The sequence below is a fragment of the Bos indicus x Bos taurus genome, chromosome 20 (assembly GCF_003369695.1).
Source record: "Bos indicus x Bos taurus breed Angus x Brahman F1 hybrid chromosome 20, Bos_hybrid_MaternalHap_v2.0, whole genome shotgun sequence".
Taxonomy (NCBI): domain Eukaryota; kingdom Metazoa; phylum Chordata; class Mammalia; order Artiodactyla; family Bovidae; genus Bos; species Bos indicus x Bos taurus.
In genome coordinates this window covers 29,288,758-29,312,660 of record NC_040095.1, presented here as the reverse complement: position 1 = coordinate 29,312,660, position 23,903 = coordinate 29,288,758, and the positions used below count along the sequence as shown (strand labels likewise).

Here is a 23,903-nt window from a genome sequence, read left to right as displayed (position 1 = left end):
TTGAGAGTCCCTTGGACTGTAAGGAGATCCAGCCAGTCCATTCTGAAGGAGATCAGCCCTGGGATTTCTTTGGAAGGAATGATGCTAAAGCTGAAACTCCAGTACTTTGGCCACCTCATGCGAAGAGTTGACTCATTGGAAAAGACTCTGATGCTGGGAGGGATTGGAGGCAGGAGGAGAAGGGGACAACAAAGGATGAGATGGCTGGATGGCATCACTGACTCGATGGACGAATCTGAGTGAACTCCGGGAGTTGGTGATGGAGAGGGAGGCCTGGCGTGCTGCGATTCATGGGGTCGCAAAGAGTCAGACACGACTGAGCAACTGAACTGAACTGAATGGCACTATGGAGAACAGTGTGGGACTTACCATATGATCCATCAATCCCACTATTGGGCATGTATCTGGAGAAAATTATACTTGAAAAAGATACATGCACCCCAATGTTCATTTCAGAACTACTTACAACAGCCAAGACATGGAAGCAACTGAAATGTCCATCCACAGATTAATGAATAAAGATGTGGTCTATGTGTATACAATGGAATATTATTCAGCCTTAAAATAAGTATGAAATAATGCCATTTGCATTGAAACATGTGAAATGTCATGTATGAAACGAGATGCCAGTCCAGGTTCAACGCACGATGCTGGATGCTTGGGGCTGGTGCACTGGGACGACCCAGAGGGATGGTATGGGGAGGGAGGAGGGAGGAGGGTTCAGGATGGGGAACACATGTATAATTTTTTTTAAATTAAAATTGAATAAAAAAAAAAAAAAGAAGAAATAATGCCATTTGCAGCAACATAAATGGGCCTAGAGATTATCATACTAAATTAAGTCACACAGAGAAACACAAGTCTAAAAGATGATACAAAAAACTTATTTACAAAACAGAAACAGACTCACAGACTTAAAAATAAACTCATGGTTACCAAGGGGAATGGTGGGGAGGGGGGCTATAAATTAGGAAATTGGGATTAACATATACATACGTAACATATACATACTATTATATTAAAATAGATAGTCAAAAAGGATCTACTGTATAGCACAGGGAACTCTACTTAGTATTCTGTAATAACCTATATGGGAAAAGAATCTGAAAAAGAATGAGATGGCTGGATGGCATCACTGACTCGATGGACGTGAGTCTCAGTGAACTCCGGGAGTTGGTGATGGACAAGGAGGCCTGGCGTGCTGCGATTCATGGAGTCGCAAAGAGTTGGACACGACTGAGAGACTGATCTGATCTGATCTGATCTGATACGTATAACTAAATCCCTTTGCTGTACACCTGAAATTAACATAACATTATAAATCAACTATTTGTTGTTTGGTTGATCAGTTGTGTCTGACCCTTTGCGATCTCATGGACTGTAGCCTGCCAGGCTCCTCGGTCCATGGGATTTTATAGGCAAGAATTCTGGAGTATGTTGCCATTTCCTTCTCCAGGGGATTTTCCCGACCTAGGTATCAAACCTCTAAGTCCTGCATTGGCAGGGAGATTCTTTACCACTGAGCCATCAGTAAACTTCAGTATAAAATTAAAAAAAAAAAAAAATGAAGCCAGTGGAACCAGGGCCATACTCTCTCCCTGATGCTGCATGGCTCCTCCATAGTTGGCTTTCACTCATACATGATGCTATTCAAAACACTGAGAATATCATAAAGGCAATTTAAACCATTCAAAACAATGAAACAGAAGACCTCCGAGCCCACAAGGCAAAACAGGTGCATATTTTAAGTGGATAGAAGAAGAATAGGAGGGCTCTCCAGGCAAACCAGGACTGGGCACAACTGGGAGGGAGAGGAGGTTTCTGGAGATCACTGAAGTCCACTTTGCAGACTCAGAATTTTAACCAGACACAGTCACAGAGCAACAAGATAGTGGAGAACAGAGATGACAGATAACTAATGCATCACTGCTGCTGCTGCTGCTAAGTCGCTTCAGTCGTGTCCAACTCTGCGCAACCCCATAGATAGCAGCCCATCAGGCTCCCCTGTCCCTGGGACTCTCCAGGCAAGAATACTGGAGTGGGTTGCCATTTCCTTCTCCAATGCATGAAGGTGAAAAGTGAAAGTGAAGTCACTCAGTCATGTCTGACTCTTAGCGACCCCATGGACTGGAGCTTACTAGGCTCCTCCATCTATGAGATTTTCCAGGCAAGAGTAGTGGAGTGGGGTGCCATCGCCTTCTCTGATGCATCACTATAGTGGCTCTAATTTAAAATGCCAAGTTTCTAGGTACTATTCTAAGTAATTTTTTCAGAAAACTGTAGGTGTTCCTGTATTCTCGGGTCCATGTATATTAGTTGACTGTGAAACAAAGATAATTTTTTTAGATGACTTTCCAATCACTTCTTAGGGTGCTGACAATGCCATTGGGGCCAGTGCTATGGTCATATGGCCTAGCTCGAGGATGAAGAACACACAGATTTATGTGCTGTTCTGAATTTTCTCCACCTTGAGTGGCTCACTGCTTAGGTTCAGACAGGGAATCCAGCAACTTGTGTTTTATGAACCACTGACATTACTCTATGCACACCTGGCATACCAATGTAAGAAAAATTGTATTTATTTTCTATCTATCCCATGGATACTATTAATATTATAGAGTTTGGACAAAATATTCAGAAACCTTTAATAACTGTACTCTACTGGCATACTCTCCCACCCCTCAGGTTTACTCAGAAATAAATCACTAATGTATATAAACATTGAGAAAGTTAAAAAGAAAATAAAAACAACTGCATGCAAAATAAGACCTTCTGGGGGTTTTGTGTGTATATCAAAACAAACTCACAGAGGAATCTAAAGATACCAGCATCCTTTAGTTATATGTTAGAAACCACATTCTCCATAGTACAATCTAAAGTGATACTAAGAAAGGTAAGTGGCCACAGTATGTCATAATTCTGGGCATCACTTTTCTTCATTCCAGCATCTCTACTGTGTCTCAAAAATGCTCCCTTCAAGTTCTAATCATCTAATAATCTAACAATTTGACTTTATTTATTTATCCAACAAGCAGTTATTAAAGATGTACTATGGAGGGTCTGGAGCTATGGTGGAAATCAAGAAGTCCTTACTTTCTTGGGTCCTGAGTTCCTATAATAGATCAGACAATTAACAAATAAATAAAAAGAGACAACAAGACAACAAAGTGATGTGTACCAACAACAAAACTCATATGATGGAGAATGCAAGGAAATTAAATCCAGATGAACTTCTCAGGGGAGGCCCTGTTAAGGAGGTAACATTTGTATGGAGACCTCAATTTGTTGAGGTCTTGTTGAAGGCATTTGTTGAGGTATTTGTTGAAGGCATTTCAGCAATTTGTCTCCAATGTATGAAAAAGATATATCACCTAGTTTCTGTACAAGAATTCTTTCCATAAAGTTTTGCTCTCAAAATATCTACTGGCTAAATTATTTTGCATATGCATGATATGAGTTTCTGGTAAGAGCTTTCAAAGGTCACACAAATGAAATTCTTCCTGCCATTCTACATCTTAGAGATTCTTCATATTTAAAAATATTCAAACACATTGAAGAGAAAGGATGGAGAATAAAATAGATACAACACAGATTTAATTGATTATGAGTAAGGAATAATTTCACATTCATAAGAACCACATTTTATTTTCTTTCTCTATTTTCAAACAATGGGGTTTTTTTAGTAAGCTTTTTAGAATCTAACCTTTCACTTTTGTACATTTGTGAGTACCCAGACTTGTGTTAGCAGAAATTGTTGCTCTAAAGTATAAATCAGCATCTCATATTATGCAAAATACTTTCATAAAAAAGAGGTTTCTGGACAACGAAGCATTTTAAGTTAAAAGTCTTATTAAAATGTAAGATAGTTGTCCGCTCAAACTTGAATATATGATTAACAATTACATGTGGCATGTGTTCGTGCATACAATGCACATCTTATATTTTTACCTTTTATTAAAATATACATATCAAATAATCTAGTTTTCCCAAGTATCCTGGTTTATTCATTTATATTTATAGTATCAATCATTCAATGTCTTCTATATGCCAGGCACTTTCTGGACACAAGAGGCACAATAGGGACCAAAATACATCTTTGCATAAATTAACACCTCATCTTCTAAATTGGAATACAGCTTTTGAAAGACAGAATGATGTATTTTACTACTTTTAAAACGTTTCTTGTGATCTACCACTATGACCTAAATATAGCAGGCACATAATACTCCAAGTTAACAGAGAACAAGATATATTTCCCATTGTTCTTACTAAACTTTTCTTTGTAAAACATATCTGGGTTTTTTATATCCAGGTTTCTAAATGGATAATGAATAATGACTTCTGTTACCTGCTGGCCAATGTCTTTGCTTACTTTCCTATGCTACGCTTCCTGTTTCTATAGTTTTAGTTCACATTAAAGTTTGGCTTTTGTGTGACTCTGATGCCAGAAGAGCAAACGCTGAAGAACAAAGGAACAAACATTGTTTTCACCTTTTTAGGATGTTAAATATTTCAGTATTTCATGTTTCTGCTTCTAAGATCTCTAATTTGATTAAGTAGCCATAATTTTTTACCCTGCTTTTCACTCATTATTCAGTAAAAGACCATTTTTCTAATAAATATTTAATGAGCTCCTATCAAATACTAGTCACTAGAGATACAGAGATACTATGGCACAGTCTCTACCCTCAAGAAGCTCACAGTCTTGAAAGAGACGAAGAGTAAACTGACAAATGAAAATACAAGGATGGAGAGTTTTCAGAGAAAATTTATGAAGAAACTCGTACCTGGTAAGATTGTTTGATGGAAAATTGAAGGAAAGTCGGGTAGAAAGGATTGAAGATAGAGAAGGTAGCATAAAGAAAGGCCAAGAGACAATCAGACAATTTTTCCTCCCAGGGAAATTACCAACAATTTTCTGTCAGTGAATCATGAATGCAAAGATGGAGGCAGACCACAGAGCTTCTCCAGTGCAATTCAAGCAGCTTGGGCTTTTTCTTAGAGGGGATAGGAGGCCATAGTTAGGCTCCAAGAAAGTAACACTGAACTTGTGTTGTATATCATTCAATATGATAGCCAAGGGATGGGATGCATTTGAGCTAATTGAGACCAAAGGCAGGGAGAAAAGTGGTGGGTGCATGTCAGAAAGTGAAGGAAAAGATGCTGAAGCTTTGAACTATGCTGCTGCTGCTGCTGCTAAGTCGCTTCAGTTGTGTCCGACTCTGTGGGACCCCATAGACAGCAGCCCATCAGGCTCCTCTGTCCCTGGGATTCTCCAGGCAAGAACATGGCATTTGAAAATATAAGGAAAAAATTATTATAAGTGAATGACAGATAGTTGTAGGAACTGAGGGAATTGGGGGCATGTGTATGGATGTGAGAGTTGGACTATAAAGAAAGCTGAGCACTGAAGAATTGATGCTTTTGAGCTGTGGTGTTGGAAAAGACTCTTGAGAGTCCCTTGGACTGCAAGGAGATCCAACCAGTCCATTCTGAAGGAGATCAGTCCTGGGTGTACTTTGGAAGGAATGATGCTAAAGCTGAAACTCCAGTACTTTGGCCACCTCATGCAAAGAGTTGACTCATTGGAAAAGACTCTGATGCTGGGAAAGATTGAAGGTGGGAGGAGAAGGGGACAACAGAGGATGAGATGGCTGGATGTCATCACCGATGTGATGGACACGAGTTTGAGTAGGCTCTGGGAGCTGGTGAAGGACAGGGAAGCCTGGCATGCTGCAGTCCATGGGTCGCAAAGAATCAGACACAACTGAGCAACTGAACTGAAGGGGATAAAAATGAAAAGTGGAATTTTTCCACTTAAGATCAGAGTCAAAGTGTAGCAGTAACTAATAACAAACACATGATTAAGAAAATTTTCTTGTTATCCTTTATATTACATTAAGCATTTTTAGCATGGAGAAATGTTTCTCATTTAATCATTCAGCTTTTTAGGGTTCATTTTTATTCTCACTTTCTGTTGGCTTTCTATAGTCCCTCAATGACATTTTCTGTTGGAATCCTTACTTTTCTGCTTCTTTCAAATAAAACCTTAGATTTATTGTATCCATCTGCCTATTGATTCCATTTTAATCCTTAATGCTGTCTATTCAGTTATCTTTGTCTCTACACTATGGCCCATCTTACCCCACCTTTGAATCCTGTCTGGCCCTTGAGAACCTAACCTGGTTTCAGTATCGTGAGCTTCGGCCTCTTAGTGAAGAGGATTTGTATTTAAAACAAAATCTATAATCCAACAGAGATAAAGCAAAACATATTAATAAATTTAAAAAATGATATATAGCTTTTTTTTAAAATACAAAGGTTTAATTCTATTTCTCAAAGCAAAAAGATTTGGACGTTATTGATTGAGGACTTTGTAGAGAAAATAATTTAATCAATAGCAGATATTCAGCTCCTTCTATTTCCAAAACTCTTAACTGATAGCTTAAGGCTTAAAAAATACAAATAACTTTTATGGATGTAGATACTTAGGGATGGTTATAAATGGTAAAGATGTTAGGTGAGATGGACATATTTATTGAGTATTTATATTTGCTATATATAGTTGGAATTTCAATAAAAATTTAAAATATAGAGGAAGTGACCTTTGCTCTTAAGGAACTTTCAAGACAAAAGTGGAGGAAACTAATGTGGAAAAATTGTGATAATAGACAAAATGGAAAGTAGTACTCAAACATGGACTCGGTGCCCTGGGGGTCAGGGAAAAAAGAGACCAGATCTAATCTGGACAATCAAAGGAAGTAAAATTAAAGAAATATTATTTGAACTACATTTGCCAACAGATGAGAAACATATCTGGAAAACATATGATGCAAGTTGAGAAATCAGAATTGCTTTTTGCAAAACAGTAAGTTGCACAATTTGGCTATAGGCCACTTTGGAAAATATAGAGCAATAGGGAAAAATAAAGCTGGAAATTTAGCAAGGATCAGAGCATAGAAGGGCTCAAATATGAGTCCAAAGAGGCTCTATTTGATGAACTTGTAAAGACAATGTTTCTGAGCAGATACATGACTATCTCATACATGTAAATGATTAATTTGGCATGGCTGCTTTAAGTGTTAATTAGAGAAAACAGACCAAAGGTTGCAAGATAAACTAAAGGGATAGTGCAAATAATCCATGTGAGAGCAATAAGGTTAGGGTCATGAACTTGGTAAAAGAGATAAGGACATAGCTGTAAGATACATTGTTACAGTGAATTGATAGCATGTGGTGATTGACTGGATGTGCAGAGCAGAGAAAGATTAAAAAAGACTAAAGTTTTACATTCTGTATGACTCAAAAGAATAAAATATTTACAGAGAGAGAGACTTCAAAGGATAAATGGCTTAGTGATGGAAGATAATCACTTTAATACATAGTTTACTATATATGTATGGCAAATGGAAATCATGTAGCAATGGCAAAGGGAAATCATATACGTTTTAAGACAACAGAGATTATGTCAAGAATTTGGAGGTCAAATTTCCAGAACTAAAGAGCTAGATGAAATAAATAAGAAAATAAATCCAGAAATGGAAAGTGAAAAGCCAAAGACAGTAATGGTTTAGTGTTAAAGGAGCTCCCTCAAAAGATTCAGGCTATAGGTGTTATTAAGTGTTGAAAAGAACTGCCGATGGATCCAAGACAAATGATGTCATCACTAAATGTTCACTGATATTTTTTGTGATTTGTCATCACTAAATATTCAAGGAAACGATTTTGGTAAAGAAGTGGAGATTGAACCACAGTAGGAGATAATTAGAGAGTAACCTTTCCAGATTAGTAGTAAAAGAAAAGAGAAAGAGAAAACCAGTGTAAGAAACACAATCAAGAGAATGCTCTTTTGATCTAGGGGTGACCTGAACATTCCAGTGGGCAGAGGGAAGACATCTAGGGAGGGAAGGAAGGGCCACTCAAGGAAAGAGGTGGCTATAGATGTTGCAAAGTGTTTTAATGAAGTAATAGGAAATGAATGACTCACAAGGGTCAAGTCAGTCTGTGATCAGGGCCCAGGAGATGAACAGGAAAAACAAAAATAGGAAAAAAGTGAAAATCACAAAGAAGTTAATGAAACAATTTGGTGAGCATGAGATGAGAAAGTGGAAGACAGGAAGGCTATGGACAATGAGTACCAAAGAAAGGACTTGTAACCAGGGATACAGAAAATAAATTGGTATCTTGAGAATCATAATTAAAAGAACAATTCTCCAGTCATTTTTTAAAAACACAGAGCCTGTAAACGTGAGAACATAAGGGTGAATAAAGGGAAAAACTGTTTTAACATTGTTTTAATTTTTTTTGAGTAATGTCAAAACATGGAATTGAGGATTTCCCAGGAAAAGAGAAAGTAAACAATGATCACACTCGTGGAGACTGAGGACAATAAATCTTACCTCTCTCAGAGGATCATTGAGTTCATTGAGAATATTTTCCTCATCAAAGATTTTGCCTTGGTATCTGTGTTCATAATAATCATGTATCTTCTGACGCATATCAGCTGGTAACTTATGGAATGACATGTATTGTTCCACTTGCTTATACTGTAAGAAAAGGAAAAAACAGAAATTAGAAAACGTTGTTAGGCTGTATGAGAAACCATGATGTGATTTTGTTATGCTATATTCAACAACTTTTGAGTAACAGTAACAAAATGAAGAAATTCTTTAAGGTGAATGAATTACTGTACTAGGTTGTAAAGTACCTACTCTATGTCACATACTATGGATGGTATTTGTTTAGGTAAACATTTCCTGTAAAGACCTGAAGAGTTATGGAGAGGAAGCATGGAAGGAGTTCAGAGTGAACTGGGTGTAGCCCCCAAAATCCAGTGATGAGCCAAGAAAAAAAAAATGTAACGCCATTAAAAGGAAAAAGCAGTTCTAAAAGAAGTATGCAGTTGCTGTTTAGCATTTGGAAAAAGAATCTCATAACTCTGGATAGTACAAAGGTTTTATCTTAGATCTTATAGCCAAAGATAAGATCTAATTAAAATTTTAATCTGGAGGCACAAAGTTTGGCAACTGTTTGTAAGTCATATATCCTCAAGCAACACTCATGCCCTATAAATTAAGAGACTACGTTTGACTTGAATTTAGGATGTGGAAAAATATCAGAATGAGACTAGATCCACATAGTTTTATAGCTGAAACTTAATTTAGACACTTAATTTTATTTAAATAAGTACTTCTTAAACCTGATTGTTCATAAAACTTGCGATGAGGTGGTCTTTGGGGAATGATTTGCATTTCTAACTCCAGATATTGATTCTGTTGAGGTACCCGCCTTTGTAAATTTATATACATATTCATATACATAAACACACACTTTAAAAAAAAGTCCCTACAAATCAAACAGGAACCCAGAAGCACATATATTACTTGGTAGCTTATTAGAGGAGAATTTCAGGCTTTAAAAAACCAGAATCTGCATCTTAAGAAAGATGCCCTGGATGACTCACACACATTTAAATTTGAGAAATATTCCCTTGATATTTCAAATGCAGGCAGTCATAAGACTATACTTTGAAAAAAACTGGTTAGAACCCCCTAAATTAGTTCCACCATGCAGATGATAAAGCTGAATAAAAATGAAAAGGTAGGTAATAAAACTGGATGAAGATAATGGAAAAAATCTTTCCTTAAACACGACACATTTGGTGTATTATCTATGAATATTTTTGTTTCAAATCTTTTCCTGATAACAGAATTCAAGCCAGAAGATCTAGATGACTGGACTCCTTGCCACAATAACTGGTAATTAATAAATATACCTAATGGGAAACAGCAACCCATTGTATTATACTTCTTCAAATATTTTAAAGTACATTATTTACTCATAAAATTCATATTTTGGGGACATTCTCTTTTAGAGATTAGTATTCTCAAAGGAAATACAGCTTTGTCATGAGATCCCTTTGCTTGGTCACCAGACTGTTCCTTAAAGTAAAGCCTGCTGGCCTAACTACTGTGGGTGTTACCTACAGTAACCCTAGTAGGTAACACACATATATACACACACATTTACATATTAAAGTAAAGCCTGCAGGCTTACTACTATTGTAGGCACGCACACACACATATATTGATGACTTTGAGCTGTTGTGCTTGATAATACTCTTGAGAGTCCCTTGGACAGCAGGGAGATCAAACCAGTAAATCCTACAGCAAATCAACTCTGAACATTCATTGGAAAGACTGATGCTAAAGCTGAAGCTCCAACATTTTGGCCACCTGATGTGAAGAGCCGACTCTTGGAAAAGAACCTGATGCTGGGAAAGATTGAGGGCAGAAAAGTAGGGGGTGACAGGATGAGATGGTTGGATGGCATCACTGACTCAATGGACATGAGCTTCAGCAAACTCCAGGAAACGATGAAGGACATAGTGAAGCCGGGTGTGCTGCAGTCCATGGGGTCGCAAACCAGTCAAGACACTACTTAGCAACTGAACAACAACAAATATATATGCATATGCGTGTGTGCATGTTCAGTCGCTTAAGTCATGTCTGACTCTTCACAACCCTATGAACTGAAGCCAGGCTCCTCTATTGGTGGGATTCTCCATGCAAGAATGCTGGAGTGGGTTGCCATGTTCTCCTCCAGAGATCTTCCCGACCCAGGGATGGAACTTGGGTCTTTGGGGTTGCAGGAAGATTCTTTACTTGCTGAGCCATCTGGAAAGCCAATATGGGCTTCAGATATATATATATACACACACACTTATATGAAGCAAATTGATTATGATTTCAGGCTCTGAATTTAGGCACCAGTGCTGTCACTGGCATCGTGTGTAAATGGCTTCTTGTATGTACTTGAGAAGACTGGGTTAATTTTTCCTGAAGAAGTCAGAGTCTGTGTGCCCACTTAATCTTAGTAGCCTGCACCTAGCTAGAGACCTGGGATTCAGCCTGCTTGGCCCCTTGTGCAGCTGGTTCTAAGGAAAGAAGTGTCAGCTTTTCTCTATCCTACAAGATTGCTGTGTAGGATAAAGTTCATTTGCAGCTGGACTGGAAAAGCTCTATCCTTATTTTTAGCAACATTTGTGTATCTGATTTCTACTTATAGCCAAGAAGAAGGCAGTGGGATATTTGATGAACTGTTTAGGATCCGAAATACCACTGGAGATCCACAAAGCTAACTTCTGCATGAGTGATTAGCAACTAGCCTACTTGATTCGACTAATTTGAGTGGACTATTTAAAGACCTACTGAGAGCTTTGTTGGTGAGTGCTCTCCAAACTGACTCTTTTGTGACTTCAAGGACTATAGCCAACCAGGCTCCTATGTCCATAGGATTTCTCAGGCCAGAATACTAGAATGGGTTGCCGTTTCCTTCTCCAGAGGATCTTTCGAACCTAGGGATCAAACGCGAGTCTCCTGCATTGGCAAACAGGTTCTTTACCACTGAGTCACCAGGGAAAACTGAAGACTGGTCAGTTCTGTCAAATATCCAAACTTGGGAAAACAATAAAATAGCTTTAGACAACAGAGCTGCCACAGTTTGGACACTTACAACATTGATGAAAGTCCTTTTGATTCTGGGAAAATGAAGAATTCTAACCTGCAGAATTCTTTCTGTAGGACCAGTATGTGTCAGGTAACCTCTACTCACTTTTCTCAGCTGATTGCTTGCCAATACAGTGCTTGGGGTGATGACAATCTTGAATGTTAACTGGCATACTGAGCTCTAGATTTCTCCCCTCTCTACATGCATCTCTGGGGTATGGGAGGCAGCATTAAAATTTAGCAGCATTTTAATCATTTTGGGAAATTTGTGCCTGGATGCAAAAGTCTACTCATCTAGAGAAAAAAATAATAATCTGCTGTATGAATAATCTCTGAAGTTAAAAAACTAATACTTGATTAGCTAAATAAAAATATGACCCATAAAATTACTTAATTTTCACAGAAAGTCAAGATGGGTTGAGTCTACTTATTTTTCCTTCTTTCCAATCCCTTTAGACTTCAGTTTAATGATCTACAGTAAGAGGGTGTTATACCAATGGATCTTCCTTGTTTCTTCAGACAGAAGTTCTATGAATATTTTTTTGTCATTTACTGAGTTCAGTTCATTACTGAGTTCAGTTGACTTTGAGCATATATTACATATTTTAAACATTCACTCATAGAAATGATTTATCTAACAAGTATTAATTGATTGCTGTGTGCCAGTGGTTCTCAAGGTGTGGTTGCCAAAACATCAGTATAACCTGGGAACTTAGAAACGCACATTCATAGTCTCTACCCCAGGCCCACTGAATAAGAAACTCTGAATTAGAAAGTCTGGCAGTTGTGTTTTAACAGGTCCTCCATACACTAAAATATCAGAACCACTTCTATATGCCAAGTACTGTGTTATCTTAGGACGTAAGGAAGTACATTTGAGGGAGTGTACGGGAAAGAAAAAGAAATCCAGTTTCTGACAAGCTAAGTTTAAGATGCTCATGGCACATTCTAATGCTTATATGTAGGTCAGGCACTCAGAAGATAAAACACGCAGAGTCAGTGACTAAGGGATCAGCAAGGATGCGTCAAATGAAGACATAAAAAGACAAAAAGTGGGACCGATATTTTAAAAGCAGTTGAGTCATGGACCTTGAGCAAGTTAAGGGAACTCATATTAGCCAGCAAGATGTAAGAGCAGACAGAAAAGCTTGGTTAACAAAATCCAAAGAAGGATAAAGTTTCAAAGGATAAGGGGCCACTCAAAACGAGTATATTTGGAGAGAAGAGATACTGAACCATACTCTGAGAACTTGGGAATTATGTTGGAACACAACACTTACTGAAAAGCTATTTCTTATGAATAAAAATATCACTTTCATGTGAAGTGAAGAAATAAAAATAATAAACAAATTTTTGAAGAGGATATCTAATGGTAGGGGGACAGGAAATAAACTAGGTGTTAAAATTATGCATAAGCTGGCAAAGTATTAATAAAAATGAAAAATAAAATAACAGTTTCTGTTAATTCTAGTGATGTGCATACATATATGTATATAAAAGATAACCTGCATAATAGATAACTGATCAATAAATTTTTGAAAAGCAAAGATTCAAATACAATTATTTCTGGAATATACAAAATCAAAAATTCATTGTCGGATTTACAAACTATAAAAGAGGTGCCCATTTAAAAGTGTAATGTACTTCTATATTTTAAATGTTCTGTGCAATTAAAGTTATAAGAAGCTGAAGTTGACTGGTTCTATAAAGACCTACAACACCTTCCAGAACTAACACCAGAAAAAGATGTCCTTATCATTATAGGAGATTGGAATGCAAAAGTAGGAAATCAAGAATACAAGAGATAACTGGTAAGTTTAGCCTTGAAGTACAAAATGAAGCAAGGTAAAGGCTAACAGAGCTTTGTCAAGAAAACATACTGGTGATAGCAAATATCTTTTTAAACAACAATCCAAGAAACAACTCTACACATGGATATCACTAGATGGTCAATACCAAAATCAGATTGATTATGTTCTCTGCAGCCAAAGATGGAGAAGCTCTGTACAGTCACCAAAAATAAGACCTGGTCCTGACTGGGGCTCCTTATTGAGCTCCTTATTGCAAAATTCAGGCTAAAATTGAAGAAAATAGGGAAAGCCACTAGGTCATTCAGGTATGACCTAAATAAAATCCCTTATGATAATACAGTAGAGGTGCAAATAGAGTCTAGTCAATAATTGGTAGACACAGTGCCTGAAGAACTATGGACGGAGGTTCTTAACATTGTATAGGAGGCAGTGGCCAAAACCATTCCAAACAAAAAGAAATGCAAGAAGGCAAAGTGGTTGCATAAGGAGACTTTACACATAGCTGAGCAAAGAAGAAAAGCAAAAGGCAAGGGAGAAAGGAAAGATATACCCAACTGAATGCAGAGTTCCCAAGAATAGCAAGGAGAAGTAAGATGGCCTTCTGAAACGAACAATGCAAAGAAATAGAGGAAAATAATAGAATGGGTAAGACTAGATATCTCTGCAATAAAATAGGAGATATAAAGGGAAAATTTCATGCAAGGATGAGCACAATAAAGGAGAGAAATGGTAAGGACCTAAGAGAAGCAGAAGAGATTAAGAAGAGGTGGCAAGAATATACAGAACTACACAACATAGACCTTCATGACCCAGATAACCATGATGGTATGGTCCCTAACCTAGAGCCAGATATCCTGGAGTGTGAAGTCAAGTGGGCCTTAGGAAGCATTATGATGAACAAAGTTAGTAGAGGTGACAGAATTCCAGTTGAGCTATTTCAAACCTTAAAAGATGCTGCTGCTTAAGTGCTGTATTCAATATACCAGCAAATTTGGAAAACTCAGCAGGGGCCACAGGACTGGAAAAGGACAGTTTTCATTCAAATCTCAAAGAAGGACAATGCCAAAGAATGTTCAAACTACCATATAATTACTCTCATTTCACATGCTAGTAAAGATATGCTCAAAATCCTCCAAGCTAGGATTCAGCAGTATGTGAACCAAGAACTTTGAGATGTACAAGCTGGGTTTAAAAAAGTCAGAGGAACAAGAGATCAAATTGCCAACATTCATTGGATCATGGAAAGCAAGGAAGTTCCAGACAAACATCTAATTCTTCTTTATTGACTATGCTAAACGCTTTGACTGTATGGATCACAACAAAATTGGAAAATTCTTAAAGAGATGGGAGTATCAGGCCACCTTACCTGTTTCTTGAGAAACCTGCATGAGAGTAAATAAACAGCAATTAGAACTGGACATGGAACAATGAACTGGTTCAAAATTGGGAAAGGAGTACAACAAGGCTATATATTGTCACCCTGCTTGTTTAACTTATAAGCAGAGTACATCATGAGAAATGCTGGGCTGGACAAAGTACAAGCTGGAATCAAGATTGCGGGGAGAAATATCAATAACCTCAGATATGCTGATGTACCACCCTAATGGCAGAGAGCAAAGAGGAACTAAAGAACCTCTTGATGAAGGTGAAACAGGAGAGTGAAAAAGTTGGCTTAAAACTCAACATTCAAAAAACTAAGATCATGTCACCCGGTCCCATCACTTCATGGCAAATAGATGAGGAAAAAGTGGAAACAGTGACAGACTTCATTATTTTGGGCTCCAAAATCACTGTGGATGGTGACTGCGGCCATGAAAAAGATGCTTTTTCACATCCATTAAAAGATGCTTTCTCCTTGGAAGAAAAGCTTTGACAAACCTAGACAGCATAGAGACATCACTAAACAAACTTAGAGAGACCACTTTGCTGACAAGGGTCCATATAGTCAAAGCTACGGTTTCCAGTAGTCATGGATGGGTGTGAGAGTTAGATCCTAAAGAAGGCTGAGCACCAAAGAATCGATGCTTTTGAATTGTGGTGCTGGAAAGGATTCTTGAGAGTCCCTTTGACTGCATGGAGATCAAAATCCTAAAGGAAATCAACCTTGAATATGCATTGAAAGGACTGTTGCTGAAGGTGAAGCTCCAATACTCTGGCCACCTGATGGGAAGAACCAATTCACTGAAATAGACCTTTATGGTGGGAAAGATTGAGAGCAGGAGGAGGTGGGAGTGACACAGCATGAGATGGACATGAATTTGAGCAAACTCTGACAGATAGTGGAAGACAGAGAAGCCCGGCATGCTAGAGTCCATGTTGTCACAAAGAGTTGGACAGGACTTAGTGAATGAAAAGCAGCAGCAACAATTATATAATACACATGTATATGACATATATAATGCATGTACATGATAGTATAGGGTTTCAGAAGAGGCAACCCCAATATGCACCACTTTTTCATGTTGACTATTTTTTGCTATAGGCAGTGGAGACCCTGTTGGCTCAAGAGAAACTATTTCCCTTTGCTTAATTACCTAGGATAATTTAAATTGGGGAATTTTCCCAGAGAAAGAGTTATTTCCAGAGAGTTTTATCTAAGTGGCCCCATCTGTATGAGTGGATAAACATCTAACTACCCACCAACCCTCTTCTTTTTTAATCATTCTGTGAGTTACTCTCCTGTCTTTGAGAGTCCCAGATCCTTCTCCCATTCCCAGGATAGCATATACACCTTAGTGTACCTCTTTGTCTCTGAACCTCCCCTGTATGTGGGGTCTCTGACCCTAGCAATTATGTGGGATTCATATACATACCAAAAATTAAATGTGGTTTTCACCTGTTCACTGGCTCAATTTAATTTCGTTCTTAGACCAAAAGGAAGAACCTAGAAGGATAGAAGAAATTTTCTTTCTCCCTGACAATAGTAGAAATGAGCTCAAATAGAGTGTTTATAACAATTACAAATATTCATTGCCCATTCCAGCAGTCTCACTTCTCCCATGCCATCATTTTTATTTATTTTTAATTAGAGGATAATTGCCTTACAATGTTGTGTTGGTTTCTGCCATACAACAACACAAATCAGCTCTAACTATATATATCTATAGATGATAGATAGATATAGATATATATGCATATATGGAGAGGGCATGGCAACCCACAGCAGGATTCTTGCCTGGAGAGTCCCAGGGATGGGGGAGCCTGTTGGGCTGCCATCTATGGGGTCGCACAGAGTTGGACACAACTGAAGCGACTTAGCAGCATATATATATATATATATATATATATATATATATATATATTTCCCCTCCTTCTTGAGCTTTGAGCCTCTCTCCAATCCATCCTGAATCCCACCCCTCTAGGTTGTCACAGAGTGCCAGGTTGGGCTCCCTGTGTCATATAGCAGCTTCCCACTAGCTATCTATTTGACATATGGTGGTGTATATATTGGAGAAGGCAATGGCACCCCACTCCAGTGTTCTTGCCTGGAAAACCCCGTGGACGGAGGAGCCTGGTAGGCTACAGTCCATGGGGTCGCGAAGAGTAGGACACAACTGAGCGACTTAGCAGCAGCAATGTATATATATCAATACTACTTTTTCAATTCATTCCACCCTGTCCTTACCACACTATGTCCACAAGTCCATTTTCTATGTCTGCATCTCTATTCCTGTCCTGCGACCAAAGGTGTTTAGTCCATATCTCTAAGCAATATGCTTCTGTCTCTATTTCTCATACGGATTAATTATAGGTATCATTTACTGACTTTTTGCCATAGGAAAGAGGTTTAACTACTTACAGTCCCCCATATCTTTTCAGTCCTTCTCTCATGCTAGAATTCTGTTACTAGTGCTAATTCTTCCCTATCCCTTTATAACTTGACATAATCTATTTATACCTTTATTTTTTTTTTCAGAGAACCCTAGGCAAATTTACTAGATGAAAGTAACAAACTCCCTCCTTCATCCTACTGTCTAACTTTGGTTGTCTCTACTTTTAAGATGTAAAAGTGGATATACTTTTGTACTCATAATTGAACCTACCAAACCCATAAAGTGTCTGCATTATTCTGATCATGTGTCATGATGATAAGTGGAGCATCTGATGACATTTTCTTTTCTTTCATGGATTTTTAAATGACTTTTATTTCTTGCACAAATAGCTCTTATTTTAGTGTCATATTTTCCCAGCTTCCTTATCCTACCCAATATCTATTGAGTTTTCTTCAGAGATTTTCCTTTATGATTTCCCTACAACGTCCCTGGTTGGGTTCACTGTTCCTAGATCCTATGTTTTCCTTTTGGTTTATTTATTCAGGTTGCTGGAACCAATCCCAAAGTAAACAACTAAGAACTATTGAGTGGGAATATAGGTTTTTGGAATGACTTTTTTTGTCTGAAAATATTTCTGTTAGACTCAGACTACATGACAGAATTCTACGTTGAACTCCTCTAGTGGGATGTGGGGCTTTGGGATAATGAATTCACTTAGCTGGATATGGTCCATGTTTCCTATCACTTATTTCATATATTTTTTCTCTGTGTTTACTCCTACATTTCCCTATAATCCATAATTTTTTTCTACATTTTTCTGCACTTTTGAATATTTCTTGAAATTCCTAGAACTCATTTTAATTCCAAACATTTTTTCATTTCCTTTGAGCTTTTAGTTTCTTAAGTTTATTGTGTTCAGATTAGAAATATATTGATATATGAAATTAAGAAGTAATTTAAAGGCATCCTTTTATTCCTGAAAAATCTGGGATGCCTCAATAGAGGGGAACTAAAAAGTATCCACTGAGTTAGGTTCAGTAAAGTTTTTGGTGACTTTGCAGTTGGTGGTTTCATTGGACTCTGTGTATACAATAGGAGAGGGAACAATTCAAAACAAGTTGCAAATGATTTGAGAGTGACTGGAAATAAGAAGTGAAGATGGAAATTGCAAATGTGATCATCTCTCTGACATCGTCTAGTTAAAAGCAGTGAACTAGAATGATGGCTCGGTAAAGGTAAGCAATTAAAAAAAAAAACCTTTAAATTACATTTATATTGTTTTTCTGTTCATGAAATAATACCCTTCCCAGAAAACTGAATCATTCTTATTTTAATGTTCCCCAGTACTTTGTGGCTCAGCTGGTAAAGAATCCACCTGCAATGAGGGAGACCTGGGTTCGATTCCTGGGTTGAAAAGATCCCCTGGAGTAGGGAAAGGACAGTATAACTCCAGTATTCTGGCCTGGAGAATTCCATGGACTGTATAGTCCCTGGGGTCACAAAGAGTTGGACACAACTGAGTGACTTTCACTTTCACTCCTTCATCCTGGGCTTCCCTAGTGGCTCAATGGTGAAGGATATGTCTGCCAAAACAGGAGACTCCAGTTCAATCCTTAGGTGAGAAGATCCCTTGGAGAAGGAAATGGCAACCCACTCCAGTATTCCTGCCTGGAAAATCCCATGGACAGAGGAGCAGCGACTAAACAAAAATAACTCCTTCATCTTAATCCTTAAGACATTACCAAATTATATACCAAATTATGTAAATTTGACCTGCCAAAGTTTTAATAATTTGCCTTTCCCCTACATCACTATTATTATCATTCTAGTCAAAGTAACTTTATCCTTTAATTCCTAGCTTTCTAACCACATTCTTTGTATCTATTTGCACATGCCTTCTTACAATCCTAATTCATTTTTCATAATCCGGACAGAGAAATCTTTTTAAAATGTTAGGCTTATTGTCACTCTTTTCCTTAAAGCCTTTTAATGGCCACTCAGGTCAGTCCAACTCCTTGGCCAATACGGGCCTCTCGTGCTCTGCCTCCTGCATTCTCTTTTGTCACTATGCCCTGGAAGAGTAAGTGTCTTTCATGTTTCATATGAAAGCTCTACCAGTTTTATGGCCAAGAATATACTTAGCTTAATTAATATTAGTATATACAAACACTACATTCCTCAAGCTATTTATATGGAATTTTATTAGATAACAAATTTAGTTTTGGTTTAATAAAATGATTTGAAAATATTCAGTGCTTCAAATAATAAACTGACTATGGATAATCATCAATAGATATCTGTGAATATATATATGTATATATAATATATAGGCATACATATATATCAGTGAGTTTCAAAAACATATGCCAACCAAAATAAGTTATTCTCTTTAGCATGCACAAACATTGCTATTAAGGGCTTCCCAGGTGGTGCTAGTGGTAAAGAATATGCCTGCCAAGGCAGGAGTAAGAGACGTAGGTTCAACCCCTACATTGGGAAAATCCCTTGGAGAAGGAAATGGCAACTCACTCTAGTATTTTTGCCTGGGAAATCCATGCACAGGGAGCCTGGAGGGATATAGTCCATAGGATCTCAAAGAGTTGGATATGATTGAAGCATCTTAGCACACTTGTTCTTTTTAGAATATATTTGATAATAGCTACTTTATGATACATTTCCAGAATATTCTATTTTACTCACATAATTCATAAGGTTCATTTAACTGTCTTACAAATAGGCAAAAAAGAAAAGTATTACATAGGTCATTATACCAAATATAGGCAAAATAAATAAAAGATTTTTAAAGTTTTATTTATCATTACATATACTTTGTATTATGCATTTTCAGGATACACCAAAAATAAATTTTTAATTCAAAAACAAACAAGAGGAAAGAAAAAAAGGTGCAACTCACTAAACTCCTTTAGTGTTGCCTCTGCTGCTGATAAGTTGCTTCAGTTGTGTCCGACTCTATGCAACCCCATAGATGGCAGCCCACCAGGCTCCCCTGTCCCTGGTATTCTCCAGGCAAGAACACTGGAGTGGGTTGCCATTTAAACTTAAAACATGAGGGTTTTTTACAGCCCTCACTTCCTGACATAGTACAGGTTTGCTACAGAGATAGATATTATTACCATAAGATCCTCCTTAAAAACTCTATACTTATTGTGATATTCAGAATAACATGGCTGCAATTCTTATTTCTAAAAACATATTTTTCACTGTTATCTTCAGAATAGTTTTATTTGGAAAAATAGAAGAATAGAACACCTTTGTAAATGACAATAAAGGGCAATGAATAACAAAAAATGCATTACACATTAGTATAAACCATTGTATAATTTAGTCATGCTATTAAAACATTATTCTACTTACAAGTAATTATTGGGAAAAATCACTAAATAGCAAATAGTTTAAAAATCCAATTGAATTAAAATACATCTTATGTGCAATATAAATACAACATATAAAAATGATGTTTTTCTTACAGAATAAAAATTAAGGTTTATTTTAAATGATTAGATGTTGTAAATTTTAAATATAATGAGAAAAATAACAATCCATAAAATATTTAAAATTTCCCATAAAGACCAAACTTTTTTGTTTATATTTAATCCAATCATCATTGGATTTATTACTAAGGTATCATAAGTTTTCCAAAGATATTTTCAACATTGTCATTTATTTACATGGTAAATTAATCTATTGTGTTATTATATTTTAAAATAAAAGAATCCCTTTTTATATAGACATTAAAAGTTAGGTTTCATGTAAGTGAGTTTGCCAAGTAGTATTTCTAAAATATTTATAGCAGATATTGAATCATTTTCAAAAAAATGTTATAAACAGCAAAATGTTCAACTGACACTTACTGAAGAAAAGGTTTCTTTTAGCAAAAATGGATTCCTCATTATTATGTGAAATCCTTTCAAGCAGCATAATAGATTAAGTCAAATAATAATAAATGAATCCAAATATACCTAAATTTGACTTTCAACATGTTAAATGTAAACAAAATTAAAAGCTAATGGTACATTTTCCATGGTTGTAAAGTTGTTTTTTTTTCTCCCTGCAAAAATCTGTGTGAAATACCTTCTTTTTTTTCTTCATTTTACTTTGTCTTTTTGGAAAGCTGGAAATCAAATATGGGTTTCACTATAAGAAAGTGAATTCTTTAGCTGTAAGAATATGGGGAAAGATTTTTGTGGTAATGAATATGTATCAATTTGACTTGGAAATCTATCAAATTTACAACCTAATGGGTGATCTTAAAATTCTTACAGAAAATGTTACTAGATAAAAATAGTTATTCTTCCACCCAGAATGATCTTCCATTACAAGCAGACACTTGACCTCTTGTGTATGGAAACTAGCAGTATCTATTTAGATATTTCACAAAATATATTTGAATATAAAAGCAAGATTTTTAAAAAATTGGAAATTGTATATCATACCTTTTCCTTCTTTCCTTCCTTCCTCCCTTCCTTCTTCCTTTTCTCTCTCTCTCTCTTTCTTTTTATATTTTTGTTTTCAAAATGGCCAGATTTCAAAAAAGTTTGACAAAAGTCAGAGAAAAACTGTTTAAGAGTTAACTGAGCAAGTAATTGAAAATAATAGTAGTAATGAGAATTCAATGTACTTAGCAATTAGAGGAAAATACTTAACTACAAAATAAATTGTTCAGGTAAAACAATTTTCAGTTCAGTTCAGTTGCTCAGTCATGTCTGACTCTTTGCGATCTCATGATCCCATGCCAGGCCTCCCTGTCCATCACCAACTCCCAGAGTTCACTCAAACTCACGTCCATCAAGTCAGTGATGCCATCCAGACATCTCATCCTCTGTCGTCCCCTTCTCCTCCTGCCCCCAATCCCTCCCAGCATCAGAGTCTTTTCCAATGAGTCAACTCTTCACATGAGGTGGCCAAAGTACTGGAGTTTCAGCTTTAGCATCATTCTTTCCAAAGAACACCCAGGACCGATCTTCTTTAGAATGGACTGGTTGGATCTCCTTGCAGTCCAAGGGACTCTCAAGAGTCTTCTCCAACACCACAGTTCAAAAGCATCAATTCTTCTGCACTCAGCTTTCTTCACAGCCCAACTCTCCCATCCATACATGACCACTGGAAAAACCATAGCCTTGACTAGACAGACCTTTGTTGGCAAAGTAATGTCTCTGCTTTTGAATATGCTATCTAGGTTGGTCATAACTTTCCTTCCAAGGAGTAAGCGTCTTTTAATTTCATGGCTGCAGTCACCATCTGCTGTAATTTTGGAGCCCAGAAAAATAAAGTCTGACACTGTTTCCACTGTTTCCCCATCTATTTCCCATGAAGTGATTTTAGAAAGTTAATTTTTAGCAATTATAGAATAAAGGCCAAGGGGGATAGATGAATGCCAGAAATTGAAACAGTCATTATTATCATTATAACAGTGTTAAAATACGTGCTTGGATACTTCAGAAATCCTTTAGAGTGCCTTCCTGCTCTGAATGCTTTGATCTCTATTACTGCACTTTTTCTCAATCTGTGTGTTTGTGTGCCTCTCTTTGTGGGTGCATATAAGAAAATGATTTTGATCCTTAATTCAGCAAGAGTACAGACTGACATATCAATAACCCCAGATGTGCAGATGACACCACCCTTATGGCAGAAAGTGAAGAGGAACTCAAAAGCCTCTTGATGAAAGTGAAAGTGGAGAGTGAAAAAGTTGGCTTAAAGCTCAACATTCAGAAAACAAAGATCATGGCATCTGGTCCCATCACTTCATGGCAAATAGATGGGGAAACAGTGGAAACAGTGTCAGACTTTATTTTGGGGGGCTCCAAAATCACTGCAGATGGTGACTGCAGCCATGAAATTAAAAGATGCTTACTCCCTGGAAGGAAAGTTATGACCAACCTAGATAGCATATTCAAAAGCAGAGACATTACTTTGCCAACAAAGGTTCGTCTAGTCAAGGCTATGGTTTTTCCAGTGGTCATGTATGGATGGGAAAGTTGGGCTGTGAAGAAAGCTGAGTGCCAAAGAACTGATGCTTTTGAACTGTGGTGTTGGAGAAGACTCTTGAGAGTCCCTTGGACTGCAAGGAGATCCAACCAGTCCATTCTGAAGGAGGTCAGCCCTGTGATTTCTTTGGAAGGAATGATGCTGACGCTGAAACTCCAGTACTTTGGCCACCTCATGCGAAGAGTTGACTCATTGGAAAAGACTCTGATGCTGGGAGGGATTGGGGGCAGGAGGAGAAGGGGACGACAGAGGATGAGATGTCTGGATGGCATCACTGACTCGATGGACCTGAGTCTGAGTGAACTCTGGGAGTTGGTGATGGACAGGGAGGCCTGGCGTGCTGCGATTCATGGGGTCACAGAGAGTCGGACACGACTGAGCGACTGAACTGAACTGAACTGAACAGAGCGACATACCATAATCATCTAATCACTCTGTTATTTTTCAATGTTTTGTTCAATCTCTAATTCATGTTCAACTTTCTGCAACCCCATGGATTGTTGCCTTCCAGGCTCCTCTGTCCTCCACTGTCTCAGATTTGCTCAAATTCATGTCCACTGAGTCAGTGATGCCAACCAATCATGTCATCCTCTCTCACTGCCTTCTTCTCCTGCCCTCCATCCTTCTCGCCATCAACATCTTTTCCACTGAGTTGGCTCTTTGCATCAGGTGGCCAAAGTATGTGAGATTCAGCTACAGCAACAGTTCTTCCAATGAATATTCAGGATTGATTTCTTTTAGGACTGACTGGTTGGATCTTCTTGCTGTCCAAGGGACTCTTAAGAGTCTTTTCCAGCACCACTATT

At 37.4% G+C, this 23,903-nt stretch overlaps 1 protein-coding gene across 1 annotated transcript in view; it reads right to left on the bottom strand.

Moving 5' to 3' along the window:
- HCN1 (hyperpolarization activated cyclic nucleotide gated potassium channel 1) overlaps positions 1 to 23,903 on the bottom strand; it is a 452,770-nt gene that overhangs the window by 68,829 nt on the left and 360,038 nt on the right. Inside the window, exon 5 of the mRNA XM_027520221.1 lies at positions 8,400 to 8,546. Coding sequence (XP_027376022.1) covers positions 8,400 to 8,546 — 147 coding nt within the window. The remainder of the gene's footprint in view (positions 1 to 8,399; positions 8,547 to 23,903) is intronic.